At 52.8% G+C, this 18,103-nt stretch overlaps 3 protein-coding genes across 4 annotated transcripts; 2 read left to right on the top strand and 1 right to left on the bottom strand.

Moving 5' to 3' along the window:
- The first annotated feature begins 2,065 nt into the window (after positions 1–2,065).
- On the top strand, positions 2,066–7,282 carry Plk3 (polo like kinase 3). Its single transcript, XM_032899819.1, has 15 exons — positions 2,066–2,394; positions 2,503–2,610; positions 2,699–2,815; positions 2,972–3,101; positions 3,193–3,280; positions 4,098–4,193; positions 4,285–4,483; positions 4,591–4,717; positions 4,959–5,050; positions 5,292–5,385; positions 5,523–5,606; positions 5,702–5,864; positions 6,008–6,137; positions 6,535–6,648; positions 6,759–7,282. The coding sequence occupies exons 1-15, from the start codon at positions 2,185–2,187 to the stop codon at positions 6,948–6,950; spliced, it is 1,944 nt and encodes a 647-aa protein (XP_032755710.1). The 5' UTR covers positions 2,066–2,184; the 3' UTR covers positions 6,951–7,282.
- Positions 7,206–7,959, bottom strand: Tctex1d4 (Tctex1 domain containing 4). The gene has a single exon (XM_032899852.1). The coding sequence runs from the start codon at positions 7,953–7,955 to the stop codon at positions 7,296–7,298; it is 660 nt and encodes a 219-aa protein (XP_032755743.1). The 5' UTR covers positions 7,956–7,959; the 3' UTR covers positions 7,206–7,295.
- Positions 7,960–10,173: 2,214 nt separating this feature from the next.
- On the top strand, positions 10,174–16,725 carry Btbd19 (BTB domain containing 19). Of its 2 annotated transcripts, XM_032899831.1 has the most exons (8): positions 10,174–10,565; positions 11,794–11,995; positions 12,112–12,165; positions 13,827–13,886; positions 14,756–14,824; positions 14,914–15,045; positions 15,146–15,271; positions 15,382–16,725. In XM_032899831.1, exons 1-8 carry the CDS (start codon positions 10,480–10,482, stop codon positions 15,514–15,516), a joined length of 864 nt encoding a protein of 287 aa, XP_032755722.1. In that variant the 5' UTR covers positions 10,174–10,479; the 3' UTR covers positions 15,517–16,725. The 2 variants fall into 2 exon arrangements, with proteins under 2 accessions (XP_032755722.1, XP_032755731.1); XM_032899840.1 differs by lacking the exon at positions 13,827–13,886.
- The last annotated feature ends 1,378 nt before the right edge of the window (positions 16,726–18,103 follow it).

The raw sequence follows: 18,103 nt of genomic DNA, 5'->3' as shown, positions 1-18,103 counted from the left end.
TCATTACTTCGAGAGGACAGCTGCTGACTTTAACTAGGACAACCTTGAACTCCTGAACCTCTTGCCTCAACTCCAGCCCAGCCCAGATTTTCTTTTCTTTTTTTTTTTCCCGGAGCTGGGGACTGAACCCAGGGCCTTGCTCTTGCTAGGCAAGTGCTCTACCACTGAGTCAAATCCCCAACCCCCAGCCCAGATTTTGAATATGCCTTTTGAAGCTCTGCTTGTGCTCCAGGCCATTTGACCTGAAGTTTAGCTCCTCCCCCAGGATATTGCTGTGTATAGCACCTAAGACTTTCCTACCCACCTCCTATCATAAACTCCTAATCCTGGTCTTAGGCTGTCTGGGGCCTCTGTGGTAGGTCCTTGTGGGCCTGCCAAAGATTGGGGGAGATGTCTTGACGGCATGCGCAGGCAGGATGGAATGGAGATGAGTCCAAGGGCTAGGAGAGCAGTGTAGTGTATCGATAATCCCAACAAGAGTCAGACCAGAGTCTGGGGCAGGAGGGAGCTGATTCAGATATTTGGGGGGACAAACTCAAGCAGGTGGCAGGAATCAGGGGTCCGTATTTGCTGGCTTTTCTGAGTGTCCTTTGTTTACTTCCTTCTTAGCACTTTTCACAGCCTGTAATTACGTTATTTATGTATGTAAGTCTGTTTCCACAAAGCAGAGACCCGATAAACCACGCAGGGCTGCAGCCTTGACCAATCTCATTGGAGGCAGTGCCTGTCACTTGGCAGATGTTTTCAGTAAATCTGAGGTCTGAATAGGGCTCTGAGTGAAAACGAAGCCTGCACAGCCAGAAGGAGATCTGTGACCCTTGGAGAAAGCTTTAGGGATGAAGAGTCCATCTGGGAAACTGGGCGAGTGGTGGCTAACTCCTTTAATCCCAGCACTCCGGAGGCAGACAGGCGGCAAATCTCTGTGAGCTGGAGGCCAGCCTGGTTTACAGAGTGGCTCCAGGACAGTCAAGCCTACACAGAGAAACCCTGTCTTGTGGGGGAAAAAAAAGATTTCACCTGCCTCCCAAAATAAAGCCACACGGAAAAAGATTCCACTCAGATCATAGATTCCTGCCACCTGGTTGAGTTTATCTCCAATCGACTTCAATACTAACTGCCCAATTGCTGGTGGCTAGCACCCAAGAGTATCTGGTTCTTATTCCTCACTTTCTGGCCTTAGCCTACTGACTCAGCACAATGGGTATTTTGAGAATGTAATGGGGAACTCAGCATCTGGAGCAGAGGTGCATGTCTGTAGTTCCATCGTGTCAAAGGTGAAGGCAGAAGGACCTCGAGTTCAAAACTAGCCTGGATCAGATGGCAGCTACCCTGCCTCGGCTCCCCTTTCCCTCAAAAGAAGAATACTAAGGTAGAAGTGGGTAGCAGAAGATGTAGCCTGGAACATGGTAAAAACATTAAATACCCCGAGGCCGGGGCAGGTGAATCTCTGATTTCGAGGCCAGCCTGGTCTACAGAGTGAGTTCCAGGCCAGCCAGGGCTACACAGAGGCACCCTGTCTTGAAAAAAACGAAAAGCAAAAATAAAACCTTAAATACCAGGCTCTGTTCCTCAAACCCATTGCTGAATCCCAGATCAGGTAAATCGGGCTCTGAAGCTTGCTATCCCATAGTCCCCAAAGAGGGCAGCATGCTCTGTACCAGAGATGCTTACAGGAGACCACCTGTGTTGGTGACACACACTGAGCAAAGTTTGCAACACCCCTGCCTTTCCTCCCCAAGTGGAAAGAGGCCTCCCGATAACTAGCCACCACTCCGACTTCAGCATACACTCAAAAGGTGAAGAAAAAAAAGAGCCACGTGGACCGGGTAGCCTAGAGAAAAGGAGCAGGGTTATACCTGCTAGGTGACTAGCTCTACAGGGGCGCCTTTAAGGCCAAAGCAGAAGGAGTGGCCTTTAAGTACGCCCGGGCAAGGGGAAGATCTTTCAGGTGACGTAAGGCCGAGCAATGGGCGTAGCCTCTCCGAGCCTGGCTGCCAGAAAGGGGTGGAGCTGGAGATGACGAAACACCGGGGAGGGGGCAGGCGTTCATTGATAAAAACGCCGGGCTCTCCCCCGCCTCGGCGCGATCGCAGCGTAGAGAAACCAGGCAGCGCCACCCGCGGCCGGGGCCGGGCGGAACCGAGAACAAGCTCGGCAGGCGCTGCGCCGCGCCGCGCCGTCCGCATGGAGCCCGCCGCCGGCTTCTTGTCCCCGCGCCCCTTCCCGCGCGCGGCTGCTCCGTCCTCGCCCCCCGCCGGTCCGGGGCCGCCTGCCAGTGCCTCCCCACGGTCGGAACCTGGGGTGCTGGCCGGGCCACAGACGCCGGATGCCAGTCGCCTCATCACCGACCCTCGCAGCGGCCGTACCTACATCAAGGGTCGCTTGCTGGGCAAGGTGGGTCGGGGCTCTGGGGTGGCTTTGACGGAGGTGGAGGGGAGCTCTGCGGACCTGACCGGGCCACTCAGGAGCGTCGGGACTGATGATGCAGCCTCTTCTTTCTAGGGGGGCTTCGCTCGCTGCTATGAAGCCACTGACACTGAGACTAGTATAGCCTACGCGGTCAAAGTCATCCCGCAGAGTCGCGTCGCCAAGCCGCATCAGCGCGAGAAGGTGGGTCCGGGCCCTGCGGTCAAGAGATGGGGAGGGGATGGTGGCGTGGGAACCCTGGAAAGATGAGGATTTCGTTTCCCCCTCGCAGATCATAAACGAGATAGAGTTGCACCGAGACCTACAGCACCGCCATATCGTTCGATTTTCGCATCATTTCGAGGATGCTGACAACATATACATTTTCCTGGAGCTCTGTAGCCGAAAGGTTCGGAATGGGGGCGGGGAGGGTTCATTGGGAACAGGGGTGGGGGAGGAAGCGGGTTCTTAAGATCCAGAGCTGGGTTCTTGTCATCTTCGGCTAACACAGATGGAGGGTGGGTCTGGGAAGGCAAGCGGGGACTAAAACAGTGGCTTTCTGCAGTCCCTGGCCCACATCTGGAAGGCCCGTCACACCCTACTGGAACCAGAGGTTCGCTACTACCTGCGCCAGATTCTTTCTGGTCTCAAGTACTTGCACCAGAGGGGTATCTTGCACAGAGATCTCAAGCTGGGTGAGATTCCTGGGTCTGGTCGGAAGGGTGGGGACGTGGGGAGGAAGGAGAAGGAGTTAAGAATCTGACACATCTCTCTGCTACTGTCTAGGAAATTTTTTCATCACTGATAACATGGAACTGAAGGTGGGAGATTTTGGGCTGGCAGCTCGGCTAGAGCCTCCAGAGCAGAGGAAAAAGTGAGTGAGGGAAGGGTGACCACAGTCTGCATGTGACACAGATACTGTACAAGGGGACCAGATGTGTACTTCGGATAACCAGGGGAAGGGGTGATGGTGGGTTATCTGTATGTGCGGCAGGAGAGGTGGTAACCTAGGTCACTGGGTTAGGTGGTGAAGGACATCAATCTTATGAATGTGTGGCACAGATGGGTGCCCCCGAGTCCCTGACACAGATGGGAGTCTAGGATTTTTGGAAATGTATGGGGAAAACATAGGCCAGGCAGTGAGTGTGTGTGTGTGTGTGTGTGTGTGTGTGTGTGTGTGTGTGTGTGTGTGTGTGTGTGTGTGTAGGGGAATGACAGGTCATGATGATACCATGATACCCTGTGTGTCTAAGTGACCTTGCTGTGGTCACTGTGACAGGGTGTATGTAACATAGCATGTGTGGCAGGTGAGTCTTTATGAAGGGTATGACAGCTGGTGTTGGCTGTGCGCAGCACAGGCAGTGGGAGGTGACAGCCTAGTGAGTGTTTGACAGACGGGAGTGGGGGAAGGGATCAGTCATGGACCCTCTGTATTGACCCTGGGAGAGGGGGCTGTGATGGGTCAGGGCCTCCAGTCCTGCTGAGCAGCTGAGCAGCTGGTCTAGAGGGGTGGGTGAGGGCTCAACTGCCATTCTCAGCATCCATTGTCCCAAGACAAGCAGGAGCTCTCTGGCCTTTGGTGACAGGCAGCTGCTTTGTCTGAACTCACAGCAGGGGCAGGAATGGGGGTGGGTACCCGGGTGCAGGGCTGGGTCTGAGCCTTCCTCTCTCTCCGCCCTACCCTTTTCCAGGACCATCTGTGGTACTCCCAACTATGTGGCCCCAGAAGTGCTGCTGAGGCAGGGCCATGGCCCCGAGGCAGATGTGTGGTCCCTTGGTTGTGTCATGTGAGTGTCAAAGTCATTGGCAGACGGGTGGTAGGTGCATGGATGGGGTGTTCCCACTACTTTACTTCTAATCTCCCATTCCTGGGCGTAGGTACACGCTCCTGTGTGGGAGCCCCCCGTTTGAGACAGCTGACCTAAAGGAGACCTATCGCTGCATCAAGCAGGTTCATTACACACTGCCCGCCAGCCTCTCACTGCCTGCCCGCCAGCTCCTGGCTGCCATCCTTCGAGCTTCACCCCGAGACCGCCCTTCCATTGAGCAGATCCTGCGCCATGACTTCTTTACAAAGGTCGGTGGCTCTCCAGACACTGGAGTTCAGTGTTTGTTCCTAGAGGACACATGGGAGCAGGACCCTTGGGGTCTCACTTCCATTGTTTTCGTGACTCTCACCCTCAGGGCTACACCCCTGATCGGCTCCCTGTCAGCAGCTGTGTGACGGTCCCAGATCTGACACCCCCCAACCCTGCGAGGAGTCTGTTTGCCAAAGTTACCAAGAGCCTGTTTGGCAGGAGAAAGAGCAAGAGTGAGTCAGGTGCCAGTGGGTTGAGGGTATAGAGCAGTAGAGTGGCTTAGTGGCTTGTTACATTCGGGTGTGTGGAGGGGGGTGCTTCGAGGGTGTGGGTGTCTACAGACTGACTCTTGGGGGGAGAGAGCATGTGCTGTCTAGACAGTTGGGAAGATCGGCCTGTGTGTGAACACTTCTGAAAAATGTGATCAGGCAAGACACCAAGGGCTATATCCTCCTTCACCCCCTCCCTCCCCAGATAAGAACCATTCTGAGGAACAGGATAATGTCTCCTGCTTGGTGAGCGGCCTCATGCGCACATCCATCGGTCATCCAGATGTCAGGCCGGAGGTGAGGTGCTCACGTGAGCATTATTCCTGACTCACCCTGACCCTAGCAGCTGAGGGAAGCCCAGCATAAAAGGCTGATGAAGCATCTAACCTCGTGGCAGCCTAATTGGCTGTGTCTCATTAGCCAGCTGAGGCTGACCTGGGGTGCCCCGAGAGCTGCCAGGGACAGGGCTGGGCCACCGGACTTTCAAGGATTTGGATTTGGGGGCCTAATTTCACTCCCTCTCTACCCGACTGTCCAGGCTCCAGTAGCCTCAGCTCTGGCCCCTGTCAGCTTGGTAGAGACAGCTGCTGAGGACAGCTCACCCCGTGGGACACTGGCAAGCAGTGGAGATGGTGAGGAGCCGGAAGATGAGAGGTGCTAGGGGTTGCTGGGGGCAGAGATCAGGGGCCTGACGGAAGTAGTTGGCTGAGGGATTTGACCTGGGCTCAGGGTGGCTCTTGCCTAAATGTCAGTGCCCTGTTCCTTTCAGGATTTGAAGAAGGTTTGACTGTGACCACGGTGGTGGAGTCTGCCCTCTGTGCACTGAGAAACTGTGTGGCCTTCATGCCCCCAGGTAAGGCCGGGCTCTGGTGCATGTGAATAGTTTGGCAAGTTCCTTTTGACCCAGAGGCCAGGGGAAAGTCTTCATTCCCTCCTCTCCCGTAACAGCTGAACAGAACCCAGCCCCGTTGGCACAGCCAGAGCCTCTGGTGTGGGTCAGCAAGTGGGTTGACTACTCCAACAAGTTTGGCTTTGGCTATCAGCTGTCCAGCCGCCGTGTAGCCGTGCTCTTCAATGACGGCACACACATGGCCCTGTCAGCCAATAGGAAGTAAGTGCTGTTTTAGCCTGTTTTGTATTTAGGCTGTTGTAACCACCAGGTTGCACCTTGGTGTGTGTGTTTCTGTGTTCAGGGGTTTGGGGAGGGACGGTGGTGTCAGGCTTTTCTCCTCCTTTCTACGTTCCCACTTTCAGGACTGTGCACTACAACCCCACCAGCACGAAGCACTTCTCTTTCTCTGTGGGTTCTGTGCCCCGTGCTCTGCAGCCTCAGCTGGGCATCCTCCGGTATTTCGCCTCCTACATGGAGCAGCACCTCATGAAGGTGTGTGTGGGCGGCGGCGGCGGCGGCGCGGCGGCGGGGGGGGGAGCGCTTTAGGGACAGATTGGTCTCTTCTGATTCTCTGTGATCAGGGAGGGGTGACTCAAAGTCAGTGGCTGGGGGCTGGAGAGATGGCTCAGTGGCTAAGAGCATTGACTGCTCTTCCAGAGGTCCTGAGTTCAATTCCCCCAACCACATGGTGGCTCACAACCATCTGTGATGGGATCCACTGCCCTCTTTTGATGTGTCTGAAGACAGCGACAGTGTACTCACATATATAAAATCTTTAAAAAAAAAAAAAAAAAAAAAGATAGTGACTGAACCTGTTAGGGAAGGGGACATCTATAGGGAGAGACCCAGCTCATGCCAGTCCGCTGACCTGACCTGCCTGTTCTCCCAGGGTGGAGATCTGCCCAGTGTGGAGGAGGTAGAGGTCCCTGCCCCACCCTTGCTGCTGCAGTGGGTCAAGACGGATCAGGCCCTTCTCATGCTGTTCAGTGACGGCACTGTCCAGGTAAGAGCCCATCCTGGGTTTGCGGGGAAGGTCTGGTGCCCCAGGGTTCTGGGAAGGAATGTGGATCTGGTGGTGTCCAAGCCCTAATCAATGTTATTTTCTGTGTACAGGTGAACTTCTACGGGGACCACACGAAGCTGATCCTCAGTGGCTGGGAGCCTCTCCTCGTGACCTTCGTGGCCCGAAATCGCAGTGCTTGTACTTACCTCGCCTCCCACCTCCGGCAGCTGGGCTGCTCCCCAGACTTGCGGCAGCGACTGCGCTATGCTCTGCGCCTGCTCAGGGACCGAAGCCCTGCTTAGGTTCCAACTTGCAGAGAGCAGGCTGGGATCCAGACCCTGGGCCTGGGCCCGAGAGGCTCTGGGCCTCACCTTTGTGGCCCTTCGTGTCCCTTTGGTGCCTCACTGGGGGCTCCTGGCTGAATCCCCCCAGGGAATCAGGGACCAGCTTTATGAAAGTTGGGGACGGTCTGCCCTCCCTCAACCTCACCCTTCTCTCGGAGATAAACCTGAGCCTTAGCTCCCAGCTAGGGGGCATTATTTATGGACCACTTTTATTTATTAACAGACATTTATTTATTGGGATGTGAGCCCCAGGGGGGCCTCCTCCTGGGATAATAAACCGTTTTTCAGAACTTGAAGGCCTTATCATTCCCAGTAGACCGCGTGGACGGTAGCCACAGCAAACAGCGAAGGGTTGGTGAAGGTGGCAGAGGCCAGTCCATCATGAGCCGCATCCCAGAGCGCTCGGCTGACCACGTGCACACCCTGTCCCTCGCGTGGCCCCAGCACCACGTTGCACACCAGTTTGTAACGGGGTAGGTTGAGCTCCCTCACACGAATGTGTATCTGTTCACACAGCGCCTGCACCAGTTTCCCCGCCTCAGTACCAGAGTAGCACACATCGCTCAGCTGTGCGGTCAGTGCTGCCTCCAGGGCACGCTGGGCATTTGCAGCTTCCCAGTGTTCTCCGGGCGCCGGTTCTATGCGGTACGAGGGTGCCACCCTACGGGCAGGCATCAGGGGTAGCCCAGAGAAACTAACTCGTGAACCTAGAGGGGGCATTGGACCCAGAGATGGTCGTCGACCTCCAGGACCCACTAAAGGCCCTGCCAGTGAGTTGCGGCGTGAAAAGGATGGGTGTAGGCCCGGCAGGGAGCCACGACGGGAAGCTGGGCCTGGGCCTATAGGTCGGGTCTCATCAATGCTGGGCAGGTGACCTCCAGGTTTCCCTGGTGGTAATTTCAGAGCCAGGTCTTTGGTAGCCTCCTCTTCCTGGTGTCTGGATGGCAGGGCCCTGCAAGCCATGGACTTGCCTGCTGGAAGATCCATACTTAGGAGTGGCCCTCGCTGGCTGAGATCGCCCTACATCCAGCCTCTTGCTCAGTGACATAGAGATGTCTCCTTTTGGGTGTGTACTCACACATCCCCTCTGTGTTTGAGACAAGGTCCCATATGGCCTCCATCTCTCTCTCCTTTCTTGCCTTTTTTTTTTTTTTTTTTTTAAATTCTCAAAACAAGGTTCTCCTTTGTAGTCTTGGTGGTCCTTGGAACTGGCTTTGTAGACCAGGCTAGCCTTAAACTCATCAAGCTCCACCTGTTTTCTGCTTCCTGAGTGCTAGGATCAAAGCACCTATCCTCCCCCCAACAACTCTTTTTTTTTTTTCCGGAGCTGGGGACTGGGGACCGAACCCAGGGCCTTGCACTTGCTAGGCAAGCGCTCTACCACTGAGCTAAATCCCCAACCTCCCCCCCCACCAACAACTCTTATGTAGTTGAGTTGGCCTTGAACTCCATCCCCCTGCCTCCAATTCCTGAGTGATGGGATTATAGGCGTGTGTGGCTACACGAAGTGCCTCCCTAGTAGACTATAGACGTGTATACCATGTCTAGCCACTCCATATCCCTTTCTTACCTGTATGTTTGGAACAAGTAGGTCAGTTTGGGGCTGCGTGGGCTAGTAGGCGCTTAGAGCCGGTTAAGAGCTGTGAGAGAAGGGAAGGGGCTGCTTAGTCTATGATCATGGAACCTCTGCTCAGAGTTCCTTTCCCTTGGTCACAGTGGAGGCTGACTGGGTGAGCACTAAATCCACTTCCTCTTTCCCCTCCTACTTGACTTCATCAGCAGAATGGGGACATGAATCTGGTTTCTGGGTTTCTTCAATAGCCAGAAGGGACAGACCCAACTCCCATCACTCCCACAGAGCTCGGTAGCCTCAGAAGTATAGAACTTAATCATGTTCCCTGCTCTTAGTCTGGTGGGACTTTTTTCCTCCTATGCAGCCGACAAGTGAAGCAACATCCTTCCTCTTGCTTAGGTCTCTAAAACTCCGTCAGAATCACCTGTGGGATGGATGCCATCTTCTCCTGAAACTCCCTCAGGCAGCTGACTCACCTGTAGCCTTTGGCATCCAAGCTCTGCTGGCCCCACTATCCTCACTGAGCTGGCCCGACAGGGCTGTGGGCGGGGAAGGCTTGTGTTGTGCAGTTACCATGGGTCTGCTGTGGCACGCATGCCTCTCCCTCCCAGAACTCCTTCCTCCAGCTAAAATCTGGAATAACCTAAGTGTTACTGCTATGGGAGGGCGTTTGCAGAGGGGAGGGCGCCCTGAGTTACTAAGGAGAGAGGGTCCACAGAGGCTTGGAGTTCCAGAGCATCACAGACTAAAGGGGGCAGGCATGGAGAGGTGCTCTGCTCAGAAAGGTCCCTGTTTCTGAGCCACTTTTTCATATGAATCTTTCCCTGTCTCTTCACCCTTAACCTCAAATTCACAGGTCCAGGAGAGGGGAAACCCGCCAGGGGGCCACTGGATCTGGCCTGGCCATCTGTGAACAAGTCACAGGGGCCTGGGATATGCTAAAACCTTGAGACTGTGGGGGCGGCTTCTCAGGAATCCAGTATCTGGGCTCACAGGAAAGAGTACGTCATGGTTCAGCATTCTCCCCATCAGCCTCAACAAGGACAAACATTTCCGCTTCAAGGCAGAGCTAGGGTGGGGCTTGGATGACTTCCTTAGTTCAGAACTATGTGCTGAGAGGAGGCCTATTGGCTCAGCGGGAAAGACCCAGGCCTGGCATGGCCATGACTCAGTAATTCTAAGTCCGGTTTCGTGACCTTTGCTGACCTAGTCAAGTGTCCTGGGACCTGTAGGTAGCATCTCTTTCCTTAGATTGCTTTTCAGGGATGCTGCTGTTAGAACGGACACCTTTCCTCTCCTACTCTGGGAGGTATGGGGCTGCCCACTCCCAGGCAGGCTAAGTCTGAGCCTTGAAAACCACACTTAGGGGCGAGAATTTTCCCTGATGAGGTGATATCTCCGGACTTTCTAAACTGCAGCCACGGGAAGGGATTAGAAAAAGCAGAGGCCCTGGATCCTAAACTCAGTGTAGGCAAGGAGCCAGCCAGCACTAGGACCCTAGTACTCATCTCAGGGCCCTTCTACGGCTAAGTTTTGTTTTTTTTTTCCCCCTGGGCTTATAGGGAGATGGGCGGGGCCTCCTCAGGCTCAGCTCCAGTTTCTATGGAAACCCACAGGCTTCCCACCCAGCCGCTGCCTGGGCAGACTCCCAACCTGGGCCTCATCCACCACCAGCTTCTCCCGTGATCTTAGGCCTTTCCAGCCCCGGAACTTCTCTGGGTCTCCTCCGCATCTGCATCCCTTTCCGGAACCTCAGGACTACTTTAGGGACCCGGGCCTCTGTTCTCCTACATTTTAGCTCCTCAGCAAACAGGTCTCCAGCTCCTGCCCTCCCTCTCAGGTCTCTTAGGTCTTTGTTGGCCTGGCTGGGTCTTCTAGGCTGTTCAACAGTTTGACCTGCTGCCCACTCCACGTATGGAGAACCCAGGACTGGTGGTGCGTGGGCAGGCTGCACCCTTTTCCACAGCACTTCGAAGCCTCATCAACAACCCCCGGTACAGGTGAGGCAGTGCCCCCACCCGTGGTGGGTTTTCCCTAGCTGGCTCTCTTGGGCCTGTGAATTTGAGAACGGTGAAGAGCTTGGGAAAGAACACTTGGCCTCCCTGGTGAACTCAGTCTGTGAGGAAGTCAGCCATAGAGGAAATTTACTGGCCTGCTTCCACACTATCCTGAGAGTCAGAGGAGGGGGCAGTGGCAGATAGACGGACGGGGAGGGAGGGCAGCTGTGTGAACTCAGGCATCACCTGAGTTCTCTGGAAGGGATTCTCCAACCCCTCAGCCCTGAAAGGTGGGCTATGACTTGATTCACTCCCATTGGGTATTCGACTGAGTGCTGGGTCTTTTCCTTGAAGAGACAGAGGTGCCGATGGTTCTAGGGATTCATAAGAGGAACGAAGCTCAGAGGATTGAGTTGGAGGCCCAGACAGGAAGTAGTTCAAGCTTTCTGACCGCCCACCGCTTGCCCAAGAGGCTAGTGCTGTCTGAAACCAGGAATAGAGTTCACTGGGGGCAGGGCTGGCCATGGGAGACAAGAACAGTTTCCCATCCCCACTCTCTCAGAGGCTGCACTGTTCCCCAGGGTCAGGACTGCTCTCTCTCTCTCTCTCTCTCTCTCTCTCTCTCTCTCTCTCTCTCTCTCTTTTATTTTGAGGGCAAGATGCCACAGTCTGGCTTGAAGAGTGGAACTTAGGCAGGAGGCTTTGGAAGCTAAAGCCTTCTCTGCTGCCTCCAACCCCCCTACTTTATGTAGAGGCCCAGAGGCTGGGGCCGGAAGTGATTATGAAGCTGGAAAATGTGGTCTCACCTCATGATGGTGCATTGCTGTCTGTTTGCAGTCAGTGTGCTTTGTACCCCACATCCTCACACCCTCCTACAGGAAGAAGGGTAAAAATGCTGACTTGGCATCTGGTGGAGGAGTCCCCAGAAGGAGTGTCCTTTCCCCCAAGACTCAGACTGGGGAGACATCCATCTTGCTTGCAGGAACTCTGGTTTCCCTCCTTTGACCAAGCATAGTCAACTCCCCTGAGATCTGCTATCATGGCTGAGAAGTCTCAGAGTCAAAGATAGAAAGTCACAGAGTGGAACCGAGACTAGAGTTCAGGCTTGGGTCTTCCAGACGAAGGCTCTGACCTCACATAAAAAGATGTCCCAGTGTGACAGAGGTAAAGCCCACAGTGTGATCTAGGTCTGAGATTCCCCTCTCCCGGCTCTTGGCCCTCTCTTCCACAGTGATATTTGCTTTGTGGTTGGTCAAGAACGGCAAGAGGTATTTGCCCACCGGTGCTTGTTGGCCTGCAGATGTAACTTCTTCCAGAGACTTTTGGGACCTGGGGTACCTAGTCCTGTGGTGCTAAGCACTGTGCCGGCCGAAGCCTTCTTAGCTGTGCTGGAGTTCCTGTATACCAACAGTGTCAAGCTGCATCGATACTCTGTAAGCCTACCAAGCAGAGGTCTGGGTGGGAGAGAAGCTGAGGATGACAGAGGGGTGGGGGAAACTCCCTTCTGCCCCCTCAACCACTCCCACTCCCCCACCCTGACCCCGTGCAGGTGCTGGAGGTGCTCACAGCAGCTGTGGAGTACGGGCTGGAGGAACTCCGAGAGGTGGGTGTCTCAGGCAAGCCAGCTTGTCTCCCTTGCCTTTCAGTTCATAGTCTCCTTCACACGGTCTGACCTTGTCACACAGAGTATGACAGCTCTCTGTGTACACAAGATCCGTACATGCTCAGTGTGTGCTAAATGAGCACGGGAAGTATTTATGGCTGGTTCTTCAGTGTAAAGGTAAATTTGCCCCGTGACTGAATGGAAGGAGAGACATGGAAATGCTCATGTGTGGGGTTTGGTGCTTCAGGCCAGTGCTCCCTTCAGCACTCTGAAGGCTGGGGAGGATGGCAAATTCAAGGTCAGCCTGAACTGCCTAAGGAGTTCCAGGCTAGCCTGAACTACAGAGTGTGACTTAGTCTCAAAAACCTAGATTTAAAAGTAGGATTTAGGGCTAGAGAAATGGCTCAGCGGTTAAAAGCACTGACTGCTCTTCCAGAGGTCCTGAGTTATTAAATTGTCCCAGCAACCACATGGTGGCTCATAACCATCTGTAATGGGATCTGATGCCCTCTTCTGGTGTGTCTGAAGACAACTATAGTGTACTTATATAAGATAAATAAATAAATCTTTTTAAAAAGTAGGGTTTAACCGTGATAGACAAACAGCTGGTGTGTGGAGAAAGTTGGAAAAGGAAACATTTGTGTCAGAGCTGGAAGAACAAATGGGGTTTTGTTCAGGAGTGGGAAGATGGCATTATAGTGACGGGACAGTCAAGGAACTTCTTAGCTATGTGGTGGACTGGGAACAACATGGGTGTGGGGTGAGTTAGAAAGGGCACCAGGAGGCTGGTTCACAGGTGCTTCAAGCATCTGGGCTTTAGGCTGGGAGTGTAGGTCAGCGGCAGAGCCCTTGCCTAGCATGAGAGAAGCTCTGGGTTTAACTCCTAGCACGCGCCAGGCGTGGTGGTGTGTACCTGTATTCCCCGTACCCAGTAGGCAGAACAGAGAGGAGGGTAATTCCAAGCTCATGACCAACCTTGTCTACAGTGTAAGTTCTAGGCCAGCCAGGGCTGTAAGTTCTACTTCTTTTTTTTTTTTTTTTTGGTTCTTTTTTTTGGAGCCAGGGCTACACAGCAAAGCAAAGTCTTTTTTTTTTTTTTTCTTTTTTCAACTGTTCTCCCCCTACAAAATCTTTCTTTTGATGCAAGGCTAGTGGAGATTCATTGTCAATTTTGGGCAAGGGAGGTAAGGGAAAGGGACTGAGAGAGTAGGAAAAGGGAAGGGCCAGTCAGATCAGTGTGGAAGTCAAGAGGGTGTGGCTGAGACAGAAATGGCCGTCCACAAGAGGTGGGTGGCCTGGAGAAGGGACAGCTGGCACTGCCCAGTGCTTTTTTGGAAGAGTGGGAGAATTTAAGTTTTTGTTAAAATAGAAGTATCATTGGGTCAAGGAAGGGGTCAAGGAGAGGAAGATGAGAGACTGCAGTTTTTGGATGGGTTTCATGAGAGACTAAAAGGTGCTTTGGTGGCCTCCAGGCCCTAAATTGGGCTAAATTGTAGGTCTGAACAATTCCATGTTTCTCAAATCTGGGAATTCAAGATGGTGCTGGGACTGCTGGGAGTCTGAATGAGCCCCTGCTCCAGGCTTCATTGCTTCTGGGCTAGGACTTGGGGGTCTTGACCCAGGGACACTGCCACACAGTTCACTTTCAGTTCTGTCCCCAGCTATGCCTGGAGTTTGTGGTGAAGGTGCTGGATGTGGAGTTGGTTTGTGAGGCTCTGCAGGTGAGTATTGTTGAGCAGCCCTGGGGATGCATCTGACATTTAGAATGTGACCCTCTAATGGCCTCCTCTGTTAGAAGCCTGGACTGGCTGCATCTGCTAAGGAACAATATGAGGGTATGTGTACTCAAGGATGCGTATAAGAGAAACTCTGTGCTCACGTCTGTGGGATATAGAGTACATCAATAAGGCCATAGGTAGGAGGAACAGTCAAAGGGCTGGCTGGGAAAAGTACATACCTTTAATTCCAGTACTTGGAAAGCATAAGCGGCTGGGTCAGAGTCCAAGGCCAGCTGGGGCCACATGGTGATCTATTAAGAGTGAGAAATGTAGTGGGGTTGGGGATTTAGCTCAGTGGTAGGTTGCCTAGCAAGCGCAAGGCCCTGGGTTTGGTCCCCAGCTCGAAAAAAAAAAAAAAAAAAAAAAAGTGGGAAAGAGTGGGAAATGAGGCCGGAAGATAATGGTGCACACCTTTAATCCCAGCTCTCCGGAGGCAGAAGCAGGTAGATCTCAGAGTTCAAGGCCAGCCTGAACTGGACTACAGAATTTCACAATAACCAGGGCTACATAGGGCCCATCTTGAAAAACAAACAACAAAAGCCACGAAAAGAGTGGGAAACAGCTCTAAACAGGAACAGGAGAAAGTTGGGATGTGGAGTTTAAAAGCCAAGCTTGGGCTCAAAGATGGAGTTTGAAAGGCCTGAACATGGTCGTCTTTGCCACTGCCCTTTGCCCTGGTCTAATCTCATGAGACATTGCAGCTGCTGTTAACCTCCTGTTTAGATTGTGCTCAAGCTTGTAGCAGTACTTTGTGTGCAGATCTGGGTTATCCGGCCTCTTCAGTCTCTAGCCTAACCATACTCTGCTCTCAGGTTGCTGTAACCTTTGGTCTGGAGCCACTACAGGAGCGGTGCATAGCCTTCATAGAGACTCACAGCCAGGTACAGCTCCCCATCCTTATACTTGTAACTTGTGGGCCCCCTCCCCCATGCCATTTTTTCTCTGCCCTGACCAATACACCGGCCCATAGGAGGCGCTCCGCACCCGTGGCTTCCTGGAGCTGTCTGCCACCGCGCTGCTTCCCGTGCTACGCAGTGACAAGCTGTGCGTGGACGAGGCTGAGCTGGTTCAGGCAGCCCGAAGCTGGGCACGTGTGGGCGCCGTGAGTGGGGTCTGGGGTTTGGACGAGGACGCTGAAGCGGCGTAGGCCGCAGGATTCTGCAAGCGGGAGGGGGGCACAGGCTCAAGGCTCTCTTCCATAGGCGGTGTTGGAGCAACCCGTGGCCGAGGTGGCAGCTCCAGTGGTTCGAGAGCTGAGATTGGCTCTGCTCGCCCCGGCGGAGCTAAGCGCCCTGGAAGAGCAGAACCGACGGGAGCCTCTCATTCCGGTGCGGACGCGAGTAACCAAACTTATATCCACTCTGCCACGTGGGGACGAGGAGCAAGGGCCGAAGGCCAGGGACTTCCGGTCTGCATGGTGACCCGATTTCCCCTACAGGTTGAACAAATTGTGGAGGCATGGAAGTGCCACGCCCTACGCAGAGGAGATGCGGCCCGGAGCGCACCGTGTCGCCGGCGGAGGGGCACCCTGCCCCGGGATCACCATCGTTTTCTGGACCTTCGTTTCAAATGATCCACTTCCGGATCGTTCTAGGACGTTAACCACACCCCAAACTACAATTCCCAGGGTGCTATTCGCTGGAGGTGGTCTTCCTTTCCCAGCAAGCTCAGCAGCCGGATACGGGAAGGACCGTTTTGCGTCTGGAGTAATAGCTAAAGCCTCCGTGGGAGAGTAGGGATTGGACAGTGGGCCCAAGGGGCTAGACTGTGGGTTTGGGTGATGTCCTGAGACCGGAAACGGGGGTGGCCTTTGTTGCATGAGCTCACGCTTCTTCAAGTCGGTCACGCCTCTGCACCCCTGTACTCGGGTGACGCTCTATTTAGCTCATCCTCTTTAACAAACCAGCTTCCTGGCTCCAGGCTCAGCGCAGATTTGAGCTTCTCACTTTCCCAGCCCTGGAAATAGTGTTTGTTTTTTGCTGCGGGTCTGGAACACGGACCTCTTTCTTACCTACCTCATGCCTTGTCTCCCTCTTAATACTACTTCCTCGTTGGTTTAGTCTGAAGCCTATCTTTCATCACATTTTGGGGTATTTTCTACCACTACCCCAGTCAGTGCCCCTCACTCCTTTCCCCCTCGGGGTACAATATTCATCCCTATGATGGTCCCATGCTATGATTGTCAAGTATTTCCTCCTGAGTTCTTTCAGACAAGCTACTAAATTCCTTGAGATTTAGCAATCAGAAATTCTGGGTTTGGGAGTTCTAGGATTATTGGTGGGTGGGGGAGGTGTGGACAATCTCTCAGTGCAACCCCAGCTGGCCCTGAGCTATTTAGGACGGGTTAGCTTTGAGCTCATAGTGCTCGCTCTCTGGCTGCCTCTGCCTTCCTGGTATGGAGATTAAAGGCATGTACGCACTACCGCTCCCCGATAAATTAAAAACAAAAAAGCAGGGTGGGAAAGATGGTATACGTCTTTAATCCAAGCAGTTGGGAAGCAGAGAAAGGCGATCTCTGCAAATTTGAGGCCAGCCTGGTCTACTACAGAGGAAATTCCGGGAAATCCAGGGCTAGAACCACTGTGTGTGTGTGTCTATGTGTGTGTATTGTATGCTTTTACCACTTTATCCAGCAAATTTTCTTGGTTTTGTTTTTCAAAAAAAAGCACCCCTCAGCTCCCAGTAAATAATTGTAAAGGAGTTATAAAGCAAAGATCTAAAAAATGAAGACTAGTGGACAATTTAAAAAGAAATAAAATAACTCTGGCCTTATATGAAAATATATTGCTTATGAATTAAAGATGATTATTTGTATTCTCTCTTTCAAGATGGAAAAGGTGGCTACCCCGTGGGACCACTCCTCGTACCCTTCTTTGAATAGTGAACACTGAAAGTAACTTGCTGCTTGCTTGCCTGTAACTCTTTTGCTTTTGGTTACTTTGTACCAACTATAGAAGTCATGGACTAATCTCTGCTTCCATTGGCTTTGCTACAGTGTTGTGATAAATGGCTTTCTGATTTTTTTTTTTTTTTTTTTTTGGTTCTTTTTTTCGGAGCTGGGGACCGAACCCAGGGCCTTGCGCTTCCTAGGCAAGCGCTCTACCACTGAGCTAAATCCCCACCCCTGAATTGTTTTTTAGGAGCTTGGAGATCCTTCAAATTGCTTGAAAGCCCCATAGAAAACTTTTTAACATGCAGGTTGGCTTCTGAACACGGGTTTCAGGAAGCAAGCGTAGCATGGCAGCATAGGTCTGTAGATGTAAGCACCCGGGAAGTGGACACAGGAGGATCAGCAGTTTGAGGGTAGTCTAGGTTAGTTACATGGTGATCCCGGTTTTAAAAAAACATGGTGTTACACACCTTTAATGTCAGCATTCAGGAACAAAGAGGCAGGCAAATTTCTGTGAGTTCAAGGCCAGCCTGATCTGCACGATGGGTTCCAGGCCACTTAGAGCTATGTATAAGTAAAAACAAGTGGTGGCTTGAGATTAAGCACTGAGAAGACTGAAGCGGAAGGCTCACCAGGAGTGTGAGGCTAGCCTGCATAGGCTACACAGCAAGATCTAGTCAAAAAACAAACACAAAAATGAAGGAATCCTTTTTTTTTTTTTTCTTCTCGGAGCTGGGGACCGAACCCAGGGCCTTGTGCTTGCTAGGCAAGCGCTCTACCACTGAGCTAAATCCCCAACCCCTTAAATGAAGGAATTCTTGGGATTGGGGTTTTAGCTCAGTGGTAGAGCACTTGCCTAGCAAGCACAAGACCCCGGTTCGATCCCCAGCTCAAAAAAAAAAAAAAAAATGGGTTTTGAACTGGGTGTGGTGGCTCCTCTCCGTAGCCCTGTAGCAGATCACTCTGGGTTCAAGGACAGCTTTGGCTGCATTTCAGACCCCTGGGATAGAGTGAGAATCTCTCCAAAAACACAAAAGTGGTGGTGATGCCCGAAAGATTGCGCATCAGTTAAAACCACGGGAAAGGACCAGACTTCCATTCCTAGCACCTAAGTCAGGTAGCTCACAATCACCTGTGTAACTCAAACTCCAAGGTGGGGTCTAATCACTGTACTCTGCATGGGTATCTGAATGCCACAGGGACATATCCCCCACCCCCATAGTTAGAAATAAGACAAATCTGAAAGAAAAGTGTTGACTCGAAACTGTTC

Source organism: Rattus rattus, chromosome 1, assembly GCF_011064425.1.
Source record: "Rattus rattus isolate New Zealand chromosome 1, Rrattus_CSIRO_v1, whole genome shotgun sequence".
NCBI lineage: Eukaryota > Metazoa > Chordata > Mammalia > Rodentia > Muridae > Rattus > Rattus rattus.
Note: the sequence above shows the minus strand (reverse complement) of the source record. Positions and strands in the feature narration are given on the sequence as shown.